This window comes from Apteryx rowi, unplaced genomic scaffold, assembly GCF_003343035.1.
Source record: "Apteryx rowi isolate R43461 unplaced genomic scaffold, aptRow1 scaffold_266, whole genome shotgun sequence".
In the NCBI taxonomy this organism is placed as follows: Eukaryota; Metazoa; Chordata; class Aves; order Apterygiformes; family Apterygidae; genus Apteryx; species Apteryx rowi.
In genome coordinates, this window is record NW_020449041.1 from 1,011,142 (window position 1) to 1,023,268 (window position 12,127).

General features: G+C 40.6%; 1 protein-coding gene across 2 annotated transcripts in view; it reads left to right on the forward strand.

Annotated features, from left to right (window-relative positions):
• Positions 1–1,077: 1,077 nt before the first annotated feature.
• The window catches only part of ABHD5 (abhydrolase domain containing 5), a 34,088-nt gene continuing 23,038 nt past the window's right edge, over positions 1,078–12,127 (forward strand). The window contains exon 1 of one of the 2 annotated variants that reach the window (XM_026068001.1): positions 1,078–1,148. In XM_026068001.1, coding sequence (XP_025923786.1) covers positions 1,120–1,148 — 29 coding nt within the window. In that variant the 5' untranslated portion in view covers positions 1,078–1,119. Of the gene's footprint in view, positions 1,149–6,450; positions 6,512–12,127 lie in introns of those variants that run through there. The other variant, XM_026068000.1, reaches the window with a different exon arrangement.

Here is a 12,127-nt window from a genome sequence, read left to right on the forward strand (position 1 = left end):
CTCCATAGGTATGGCCAAACTTTCTTTCAAAGTACTTACAAGTCTTTCAAAATACTTGAAAATGGAGAGCACAATATCCGTTTTACTTGTTTATTTCATAATTGTCTTAAGGAGAGGTACTATTTAAGGTATATTCAGAGGTAATCATTTGTTTCTTACATAGAAAATTAAACACAAACTAGCAACCTGAAAATCCAGTGCTGCTGTCTCTGTGGGCCTTGCTAAACAAGCTGGTGAATGATCTCAGTTCGTGGAGGGGAGGAGATGTTGGTTTGGGTTCTGCCACCTCTCCTGAATGACTTGTCACCTGTACGCAGGCAAGGAGCTTTTAGTATCTGATGTAATTTTCTCATGTTCAGGCTCTTGCCTATTATACAGTTTGTTAACTAGAGAGGAAGCAATGGGAAATGCATTCATTCAGTACACATGTATACATATTTCTCTTGGAGACTTAAGATTCACAGTTCAGAGACACTTATAAAGATGATGTGGCTGACAGGCCACGACAGAGCATTAAGCCAGGAAGGATTTCACCCTCTGTCTAGCCTTTCCTCACGAAGGCAGCAGTCCTCATTACTAACGTAAGCTTTTATCTTGGGATCGGGCTAGGTCCTGCAGGGACCTGGGGCCTAGRAGCACAGTCCCAGGAGCCCAGCCTGAAACGCCAGCAAAAGGTCCTTGCCCTGCCCTCTCGGGGGCGTTGGGCGGCGTGTGTYGTTCCCCCTTCACCCGGGGTCACACACACACACCGGCAGGCAGCCGGCGCCATGTCCCTGCCCCCTCCCGCCTCGCCCCAGCGCGCGGACCAACGGCCACGCCGCGGCGCGCAGGCACCCTATTACACTCCCCCCCCGCAGCGCGCGGGCAAAGAGCGACGGTTGGCACAGCGGGGCGGCGGCGCGCGCGGCCCTCCCCAGCCCCCCGGCTCCGCCTGGCGGCGGGGCGCTCTAGCCGCTGGCGGCCTCCCCGCTCTATGGTGTGGGCGGCCGCGGCGGGGATGACGCAGGCGGCGGGCGGGCGGGTCCCGTGATGGCCGGTGCCGCCGCGGTCGCGCTGTCCCTCGCCGCGCTGCCGGCCGCCGCCGCCCCGCCGCCCGCTCCCGCTCGCTGCCCCGCCGCCATGGCCGAGGAGGAGGCCCCCAGCGAAGGGTGAGTGCAGCGGGCGGCAGCGGGGCCGCCCTGAGGGTGACCCTCGTCCTCCCTATAGGTGCCCTCGGCGGGGGGGGGGGGCAGGCGCCGCCTATAGGCGCCCGCGCGGCCCTGCCTGTGGCCGTGGGCTCCGGCCGCCGGCTGGGGTCCCCCCGCGCGTGTGCCCTGCTGCAGGGGCTCGCGTGCCTGTGTAAGCAGGTGCATTTGGGAAGCGGGTGTCTGTCTGTATCAGGTGCGTGCTCATATAGGCGACGTCCCGGTCCCTGGGGCGCCCCTGGCCGCCGTGGCGGGGCCGGGGCCCGGCGGCGGCTCCGGTGTGCTGGGCCCGGCCCGGGGCCCCTCGGCCCGGCTGCCGCTGTGCCGCCTGCCCTGCCGTGCGCGCCCTGCCGCCGGCCCGTGTCGGGCACCGCTTGCGCACACGCCGGCTGCCGTCTTTTCCGCTGCAAAGCCCTGCCGTGCCTTCCTCCTTTAGCTACACTCATCCTTTCGCATGCCGTCTCCAAGTGATTTCACCGCTGGGCACACACAAGCCTTGCGTCGCTAGCCGTCCTCTGCTGCTTCAGCTTCTGCGTGCAAACTTCAACAACTCCTGGCCCGGCTTTTGTAACCGCAAGAGATGCGTGCACGTTGCACTAACAGCCTTCCTTCGGTGTGTGCACACATTAATTCTGTCCGTCCTTCCTTTGCACCCCAATCTCCTCTATGCTTTCATTGGTATATATGGATGGCCCGCACTTTTGTGTGCCTTTGAAACTTTACCTGTACRTATAAATATCTTACCTTCTCATTCCATGTGTTCTATATATTCACGTAGGCACAGAGCAGGCAGTAAAGTTTATCAGTCTCTCTGCCACTCTACCTTTATTCTTCTGTGTAATCCTTGATACAAGGTGGGGATGAGAGCACATCTTTACAACATAAACCTATTTGCTCTTGCTCTGACTTTTCCCCTTTTTTAGTACTGTACACCTACCTCATCTTCAGCTGTCTTCACTAAACTTTTCTTTCTTTTCAGTATCCCAAGACACTCTCATTGACCAAACCGGCTCCCCTGCTGTAGATTGCCCTGCCTTGTTCTTAACATACATTTGATATCCCTACTACTTGTTTGTAACTACTGACTCACACTCTCATTATGTGCCTTCATTATAGCTATTAATCACTCTTCTGCCTGATGCTGCATAGTCCTGTGCTCTATCTTCAGACTATGTATGCTCAAATGGTTCCATAATAAGTTATTAATCAGTGCTCTGCTGTTCTTCCATTCCCATATTATTTATTGGTGTATATCTTCTCATGCCTTGTCCTTCAGTGTATGTTTTATTTCTCATTGTATGCTTCAGCTGCCAAGATGGACCTGTTATGGTATCTTTCTATTGCTTTGAAATATATTTTCTGTCTTCCCTCATCCCACTATAGAATATATAGTTATCCCATCTTTGGGTCTTTTTTATTCACAAAGCATACTTCTTAATGTATCTGCTGGTCACTTATCTCCCAATTTTCAATCATATTATATGTTTTTAGTCCAAACGGTGTTCTATCAGAGTGTATCTAACTGTGCTGTAGTCATACAAATGCTGTATCCCCTCAGTCAGATGAGTGTATGTACTTCATATGTGCTATTTACAAATATTTTTTCCCTTCATTCCTTTATCTCCATTCTTCAGGTAATGTATCACATGGCTGATTCCTGGCCCCCAGAAACCCACTCTTACTTTCTCCTTTTTACTTTCTTTCCTTTCATAATTAAATTTTACTTTTTTTGAGGAAATCCACCTAAAATTCTTTAACTACTAGCATGAAAATCATACTGTATATTCATGACTTCATATCCAGGATGATATTAGTTGCATGTGGTCATGTTATATGTCTCTTCTGTTATCTTTCAAAACTAGCTGCACCTTCAGTCTTGATCTCTATTTAGCCCTTTTTACAACTTCTGGCTTTGATACTTCATCTTGGATGTTTTCTGCTGCCAGCTCGATTTGACCAAACCTGGACTATCTATCTTCTCATGCCTTCAGCTCCCTACTGTGCCTTTACGCCCATATACACACAGCATTCTCTTTTTTAGTATAAGCTTCAAAGACTTTACTTGCAAAGCCCTGTGCAGTTTGATCTAATCTGTATCTCTGTCTGGTCCTCCTTTCCTCAAACTTAAAATAGCTTTTTTTTTTTTTAATCTTTTCTTTCTTTACACCTTCTGCAACATTACTACTTGTGTTTGAAACTACATTTCCCTTCTTGGTTCTGCATTCAGATGACTTTCTTATCCATTCACATTCATAAAATACACGTTACTTGTAAAGCCTCTTGCTGATGATTTGCGGGTTTTCTAAATCAGAGTCTTAAAATAGCCCTGCCTCAACCTGTTTTGTTTATATGTTCATTCAGCTCATTAGCCTGAACTGTATTAGCTGCCTGATTTGATCACATGGAGTGCTGAGTGCTGCTTAAATAGTGCCAAGTGCCCTCAACTTCTGTAACCTGTCAGAACTGCAGGATTGTCATGTTAGATAGTCTGGGCATAGGGTTAGGAATCATAGACTAAATTTTCAAAAAGGACTATGACGAATCTCTCATCATGGTTTGCTCAACTGGATAGTTTTTAAAGGAACTTGATTTTGAAGAAGTTGTCAGTATCCCCCTTCTAAACAATCAGGACATTTAACGTGAAATCTTTCAGAGTAAGTTCCCCAGTTCACTAAAGACTTCTAAGAACAAAATCTTGTGCTGCTTCTCCATAGTTTCAAAAAGTGCATTAGCTATGATGAAATGTTAATGCTCCAGTTTATTAGCACTATTGGTCTGTTTCTGATGTTAGTCAAAATTAGTATTTCTTTATCCTTTCAAGCTGAACAAAGCTCAGTACCCAGAGAAAATTTATAAATGAGTGAAATATGTTAAATACTTTTGGATTTAAACCTCTGTGATAATGAGAGGAAGAATTATTAGATATCTTTAAAACCCTAGATTAGATTGTTAATGACAAGTGTATCTGAAAAATAAATATGAAGTTTACTTCATCTGCTTGAAAAATTGGTGTTACTCATCTTGTTTTGCAACATACCCGGTTTATTGAAATCTGGTAACTACACAGGTGTGGTGAAAACAGAATGACAGTGTCTCAGTAACTTCCTAGATGGTCTTGAAAGATACTCATGACATTGTCCTAACTTGGAATGAGAAAACTAACTGAACAAATGTTTTGAGTCTTCATCATGGAAGCGATTGCTTGGTTAACATGTCACTTACTAACAACTCCCAAACCTCTTCACAGCCTTGAACCTTCTCTGTTTAAGTTACAGAAGTAGATTTCTGTCTGTGAGGCAATCAGCCTAGCATAATCCTTTTGCCAATATTGAATTCACTCATATTCACTCTGGATTCATCAGGACTACTTACAACTTATAATATAACTAGTAATAGCAGCTACTAAGTACGTGTACATATCTGGGAAAAATCCCAAAGATAGAGCACTGTTTTTTTTTCCCTCTGAGATAAATGAATTAACTTTCTTTAAGAAAAAAAGTTTAAAGGGATCTGCACTTACGAGCCTATATCAAATTGTTTGCATATGGCCTGTAGTCTCACAAAATAGCAGCTTGGAATAATATTTAAAAACATATACTGTAAGTGTTACTGCAACACCAGTAATCACGATTATTTTTCCATTATCCTTCAGACTTGCTTGTATTTTGATTCTTTGGGTATGCGGTTTGAAATGTTACAGTATTCTTTTTACAAATTATAGAAGCAAGTTATTTGATTAAAACAAAAGAGAAATACTGTATCAGACCTAATACAGCCTATGTCTGTCTCTTACTAAGAGAGTTCACACTGGTATCATAGTGATATTAAAGCATATTTTTATGGAGCAGTCTGAATTCAAATTTTTGCTTGCTTTCTTGCTGGTTTCAACATCTAGGTTTTAAAACAAACCTTAAGCAGGTGGGCTGTTGAAAGCACAATCCTGCTTACTTTCCTTTGTGAAAGGAGACTTTTTCTAAAGGCCAGTCCTATAGCACATATGACTAGCAGCAGGTCTGGGACTTGCAGCTTCCGTTTTTTAAAGGGATACTGAAACACAACAAGTTCATTGTGATAGCGCATGTAAAAAAGGAAAAAAGAATGTTTCCTTCCTCTTTTCTGATTTTGTCTTTTTCACTGGTAGGGTGGTGTAAGTTGTAACTTCAGAGCTTAATGCCTTTTACATTACATTTGTGTAGTCATCTCTCAAACAGTTTTCCTGTCCTTGTATAATTTTTGGAAAGGAAAGTCTGTGGTCATCAGGAAGATACCTCTTCTCCCCCGACACAAACTCAAGGGAGAGAAGGAAAAAGATGGCAAAAAGATAGGAGCTATCTTCTCATTCCAGTGACAGAAGAAAGATGATCACAATAGTGTGTTTCCTATCCCTATGCAAGCAAGAATTTCATGTAAATGCTCCCTTGAGAAGCTTGAATAAGCACATTAGGGAATAGAAGAGTAGTGTTCAGGCTTTTAGGCAAACATTACTGAAAAAGGGGGGGGGAAATGCAGTGAATATATAGGAGTGGATGATCTGCTCTTGTTTTTGACTGCTCTTTGGATTCTTTTGTTTATTGGATATTCCTTAATTCAAGTTTATGGCAGAGATTTAGAGGATAGTTTCTTATCTGTTCATTTCTTCGTTTTCTTTCCCCTTTCCTGGTTGGTCCTCCATTGTTACATGTGATGTACTAATCTTTGTGAAATGGATTTTTAGATTCAGATGGACCAATTTGTGTGCTTACCTACCATCTTTCAAGCTCCTTCAGTGTGGCAGGGAATGGTATGATAGAGCGTCTGGCAAGGAGTTGCCAAAGAGCCACAGCAGGGAAGAAATAGCAGTTGGTTAAGATGTGTTCATGAGGCCTCAGGGAGGTCCCTGAACTTCCTTTCACTGTTTATTAAAAAAAAAAAAAAATCTGGGCATGACACGCTTTCCATTTATAGATCAGCAAACACATTTTTATGATTTTTCAGGGAATTCTTTAGTTCTTCATAGTTTTATATGATTCTTAAGGGAGACTGCCTTAGGAATCATAATCTAGAGGTTTGAACACCACAGGTTACACACTACTAGGCTAAAGATTTTCTCCTCTGCTTTTTCTGCAATGTGTTCTTATGTTAGACAATATGAGAAGAAGCAATACCAATGTACTCCAGAGAGCTGCAGAAGGTCTTTCCTCCTCAGTAGTTCTTTTCAAGCAACAGGGAATCTTTTCAATTGCTCCTTTCCAGTTGTGTGTGTTGAAAACACTGGTTTCCATCCTAGGGGAAGCAGCATTCAACTGCATGGTTTTGCCTGTCACTACTAGGCCTGAAGGTAATCCCAGGTAATCTTCAGCTGTGTTACATGTGGTTCACACTTCAAATATCTAATAAATGGACACAGAATTCTTATAGATGCCATTACAGAGAACATACTTTTAATATCTTGCCTGAAGTTATCAATTCCGGCTCTCCTTCAGTGATTGTCTGGCTGAGTCATCTGTTATGGCAGAAATCCCCTGTTAAAAATGCTACTAGATTTATCAGTCATCTGGCTCAAGTCCTTACGTTTCAGAAAGACAACGAGGAGTGGAGGGGGGAAGATAGCAGTTATACAGTAGCTTTTCAATTACATTTAGGATGTTACTAAATGGGGGTAATACAGGATTAATAAGCAACATAAGGAATTCTGCTACTAACACTGTGGATAAAGCAGAAACTTTTATGTTTACCAAGTGAAGAATCTAGTATGGAAATTACCAAACTAGGATCCCAGTACCTGTGAGTAAGTGAAGTCATAAGCCCAATGGAAATTTAAGTGAACTCTCAAATAAGGTAAACTAGCTTTGGAGTTATTATTGGAAGGGTTTGGGGATCATAGTCTAACACAAACTTTTGCCAGTATCACATACCTTTGGATAAATTCTAAGTTTTTTAGAGCCTATTTAAAGTTTGGTGCTGTGCCAGAGTCCTGTTCTTTTGTTGTTGACATTATACTAAGCCTTGCCTTGTAGGCCCAGTTAGAGACCTATCCCTTGAAAAAGGACAGTGTCCATGCCAGGAGGATCTCCACAAGCTACAGTTTTTCTGAACATTACTGAGAGAATCTGAAGAACTTTCCTGGTTGATGGGGGGGGGGGGGAAGAGTGTCTGATAAATTATCGGATGGCTTACTAAGATTGCTTGATGAGGAAATTTTGATTTTCATATTTCATAACTTTCGAGTGTTTACTTGCAACACTGACATTCTTTCAGGGTAGGGTTTTGTCCATAATTTGTATTGACAGCAAGAGAGAAGAGGGCATGGGAGGAAAGGTGAGTGGCTCAGTTTATATTGGCACTAAGAGATCCAGATGAGAAGCTGAACAGCAGGAGAGAGGTCAGTGGAGAAGAAAGAGATTTGTGAGTCACTGAAGCTGTGTAATGGGATGAGGTCACTCTGGAATAAGCTTAAGGGGGTAAAAGAGGAGAAATTTAAGGGTAAAGCCTTGAGTGACAAGAAGAAAACATGGAGACAAATGGTGAAGGRGGAAGACTTTCTGAATGAGTTGTAATAGGAAACTGAGGATCATGTGAGACTACAGAAATGAGGAAAAAATATATCCCAAAAATGCTTTCTCTAGTAAAGTCGCAAGAGCTTCTATTGCCATTGAGAAAGTCCGTTCATACATTGCAGTGAGGAAGAGAAACATGTTACAATGGAAAAAAAGAGATGGGGTGGGCTAGTACTAACAGACTATTGAACTTTTTTCTTGATTACATTTAGCAAGTGTTATACATGACCCTAAAGGCTTATTAATTGTGTATATATATAATAGCTTTCCATAGCAGAACATTTGATGCAATGGCTTTTTAGACTTGTTCATCTTCTTACCTGTTTTTAAGGTTATTTACACTTTTCTTGACATCTAAAAATTTTGCAATGTAGGCATGTAAACAAAACTATCTTTGAGTTTCTGGGAGAATGGGAGGGACTATGCACTTCCTAGACACTATTCATGAGGGTTTTCTAAGAAGTGGAGACTAGGCTCAGTAGGCCAAAACACTGAATACTGCAATTTGACATAGGAAGAAGTAACACTATGGTAAAAAAAAAAAAAAAAAACACAATGTAGTTGCTATTCTAATGGTATGCAGTGAAAGGTTGTGGTATGAATGTGGTTTGTGTATAGCATGTTTGGAGCTAAGTGAAATAATTGTACGCTTTAAATAGTCTTTTATCTGTGTTCTTACACAGTTCTTTATGGAAAAATCTATATATCCATCTCCTATTTAAGTTGTGATCCAAATTGTGTGTAATGCAGTAAGGAATATAAACAAAAGATAAGTGGGGTGATGGGCAATTATGCAGATTTACAAAAGATGCTTGTTACTTATATATTTTATTCTTGTTCAATTTGATGCAACTCAGGGGTAGTCTGAAATGTGGGCCTCTGGCAAGGTAGGTATTAGAAGGTTGATAAATAAGGTTTAAACAGTATTTACTTATTTTTTTAATATTTATTTATTTTATTTGAGGTTATACAATATCTGAAGGGCACCAAGAGTATATCAATAGGTGAATAAAATGAGAATAGTAGAAAGTTATGTAATACCTGAAAATTATCATTTTATTTATTTTTAATAATACATTTCTTCAAAAGTTCTTAATGTGATGTACAATGTGATATTTGTAAAAACACTTAATTACTGTGGCAATGCTGAGTTCTATCAGATGTGAATTTACTGTGGTTGAGGCGAAGGGGTGTGGATCCTCACTCGTACCAAAGCTGTGTTACACATATGATCTCTGTCACGAGGTTGAGCAGTTGTAGTGTGACTGTGCAGCTCCCCTTCCCTCTCCGCTGTATCTGCATCTTTATCTCTGTATACTGTATTCTTTCATACATGGTCTATAGTTGCTAATATGATTTTTCCCTAGATAGTTTTTGATTTCAACTTTTAAATTGAGATATAATGAGTCATTAGAAAAGATGGGAGGAAATAATTGTTAGCAGTTGGAATGCTGTAAAGTTTTTAAGTGGAAATGCTTGTGTGTTAGGGAGTATGTTGTAAGTTAGGGAGGAACAGTGTTATTGAAAACTTGTTAGAATTAATTAATTCTCTGCTCTGTAGTATATATGTGACCCGGTTTTAACCAGACTATGGAGTTAGGAGGGGAATATATCTGATGTTTTGAAGGAAGATAGAACACTGCAATTTGGAGGAGATTTAGAGTCTGTATAGCAGTTGACAATGATAGGAGTAAGGAATAGCTGCATGACCACAAGCATGTTTTCCTCATTGCTGCAAACATTCTTAATGGTTTCTTGCATTAGGCACTAACGCAGTTTATTTTGTAAGCAGTATGAGTGTTACAGGATGCAGGCACAGGCAGCAGTCTACTGATAAACTTCATTCTTGTGGTGTTCACTAAAAGAGCACATGCCACTTAACTCTGTCTCCTGGAATGAACACCTGTACGTATACCTAGAAATAGTATGGAAGAAATGACAAAAAGGTATAAAAAGGATACATGTGGATAAAAAGTGAAAGGCAATACCAGGAGACAGAATAAAATGTGTTTGTAGTGGGGAAACAATGATGTAAGGTATATAGCAATGCTCACCTACAGCTGGGGTTCAGCATGGGAGAGAGCAAAACTGTAAGTCCGCTCCTCTGCCTGAATGCTCAGGTTGCTCAACTGAATTTTAACATCATGAGGAACTTGAATATCACTAACATAGCCAGAAAATACTCATTATTTATGATTTACCTTATTTATGTTCTCAGGTTAATTTTAGTAAGTGAGAGTCCTGTGTAGCACTGTTCATATAAGTAGAGAGAGTAATAAAATTTGCTTCTGAATTTTTACATTAATTTTGATGTTGAATGTTCTGAATACAGAGTTCAAGATGCAGTAAATACATGAGGAATGCATTGTTTTTGCCTCTGACCTAATGTAGCAATATTCTGCAATAACCATGGGCTTTTTGTTGAAATGGGGCTGATGTACATTACACTTCCTAGAAATATTATGCAGAGGCTTTAAAAATATGTTTTGTGTTACTGAAGTAGCCAAGAGTTTCACAACATTTAATTGCATGGAACATCTTGGCTTGAAATTTTTCTAAACAGAATTTTATAGGCAGGCTTATAATGCTATCTGGGGAAAAAAAGTGGTTTCCTTTTTAACCATAAAACTCATTTACATCAATTTCATATTTTTTTTGTCACGTCATGAAAATCCTGAACAGACATTTGTTAATGGATTGGGAGGTTTTTATGTTCCCTCCCACACCCCTAATTCTCACTTCTGGGTCTCACCTTTTTCCTCAAGCTCTTGATGTCCCTGAGGACTGCAACATTTTTGGTCTTTTTATGCAATAATCATGAAGTGGATCAATGGAATAAGTTTATTCTCCTGATGTTTGTAATTGCCAGAAGTTAATTTTTGTCTGTGGAACATCTCATTCAAATTACTTTTGTGTTTACTACAACTGACTTCTACTGTACATGCAAAAGCTGTGTCCCTGGATATGCAGCCCTTGCAGTAAGACTCACTGTGCATATATCATGTACACTGGAATGATTCTGACTGTATTCATCATTCTCAGAAACCTGAAGCACTGAAGAACATGTTGTACTTTGGGGGCAAGAATGAAAGACTACAAGGAGGACTCCTTAAACTGGTTATGTTATTAAAGCTTTCATGAAACCATATCCTGAGCCTTGTCCCTGAGATGTCCCTGACCAGTTAAATTCAAACTGTCTGACTGAGGTCATGGTTATGTGTCGCTGTCTGTCAGTGGCAGCTCTGGCTTAAAAGCTTGCCATCTTCCACCTTGCCTCACTGGTCAGGCTTTTTCCACCTTGTTAGCCCAGAGCTTTGCTGGTTAACTGTTTCTCATCTGTCAGCTGGATCTCCGGAACGATCCAGTTTAAAACATAATTTCTCTTTAGGCTGAAACATTTCAGAAATTTCAGAACAGTCACAAAAATAATTGAACTAGCCAAATGGAGCAACTAGTAAACTTTTAGATCTGATCTACTGCCAGTGGTGATGGCCTTAGAATCAGGCATTGCATCTCCCGGGCTACCTCATACTGACTGCGGCAGGAATGAAAACGCAGAAATAGGATGCTTCTCAGAATTGGACTAGCATACGAACTTCTTTGTGTTTTATCTTCCTCATTTAAAAATAGGCTTTTCATCACTTAACAAACTAACATTGAAGATTAACTCCAGTCAACCAGGCAAAGGTTTATGTCTAGTACATGTTTCTTTGGGGCTCCTTGTCATCAGGTTCTTGTGGCTGTGGCTTTAAAAACATGTTTTCATGTTTTCAAATGCTAGTTTGAAATAGCTTTATTGCCTTTTTCTCCTAAGTATTTTTTTCCAGTGATTTGTTAAACAACCTACAAGGGAAATACTCCTGGGAGTAACTAGAGAACACTATGGAACTTGAGTATAGTGAATCCTACAGAGAGAAATATTTTTTTTGTACTTCAAATGATAGTGTTTTGTATGTAATAGTGTTGCTTGTAAATGTTAATAAAGAAACACTTTTTATTGCCATAATCAGCCATGTAAACAGCATTCAGTATTCTGGTGTTGCAAACCATTATATTAATAAAATGGGAAAGGAAAAGTGTACAACTTAACTCTAGCTTAGGCATAAATTAGCCAGATGTAAACTTGCTGCTTCTCTCTGATATTTTGACACACACAGTCTTGCTTGTTTCTGTCATCCTTGACTGTTTCTTTGGCTTTGTATGATTTCAGGTTATTACTTGAAAAGTAAACTTGAAATTTAGTGACCAAGAATAGAATTTTCTCTGATAACTCGTTTATTGTTGATGATGGCAGAAACGATATCCTACTGACCTCTTCAATTCTACATAGACTATTACTGATGCTGGGGAAAATGCAGAAAACTTCCAGTAAACAGGCTTGTTTCTGCTGTGCTTTTTTTTTTTTTT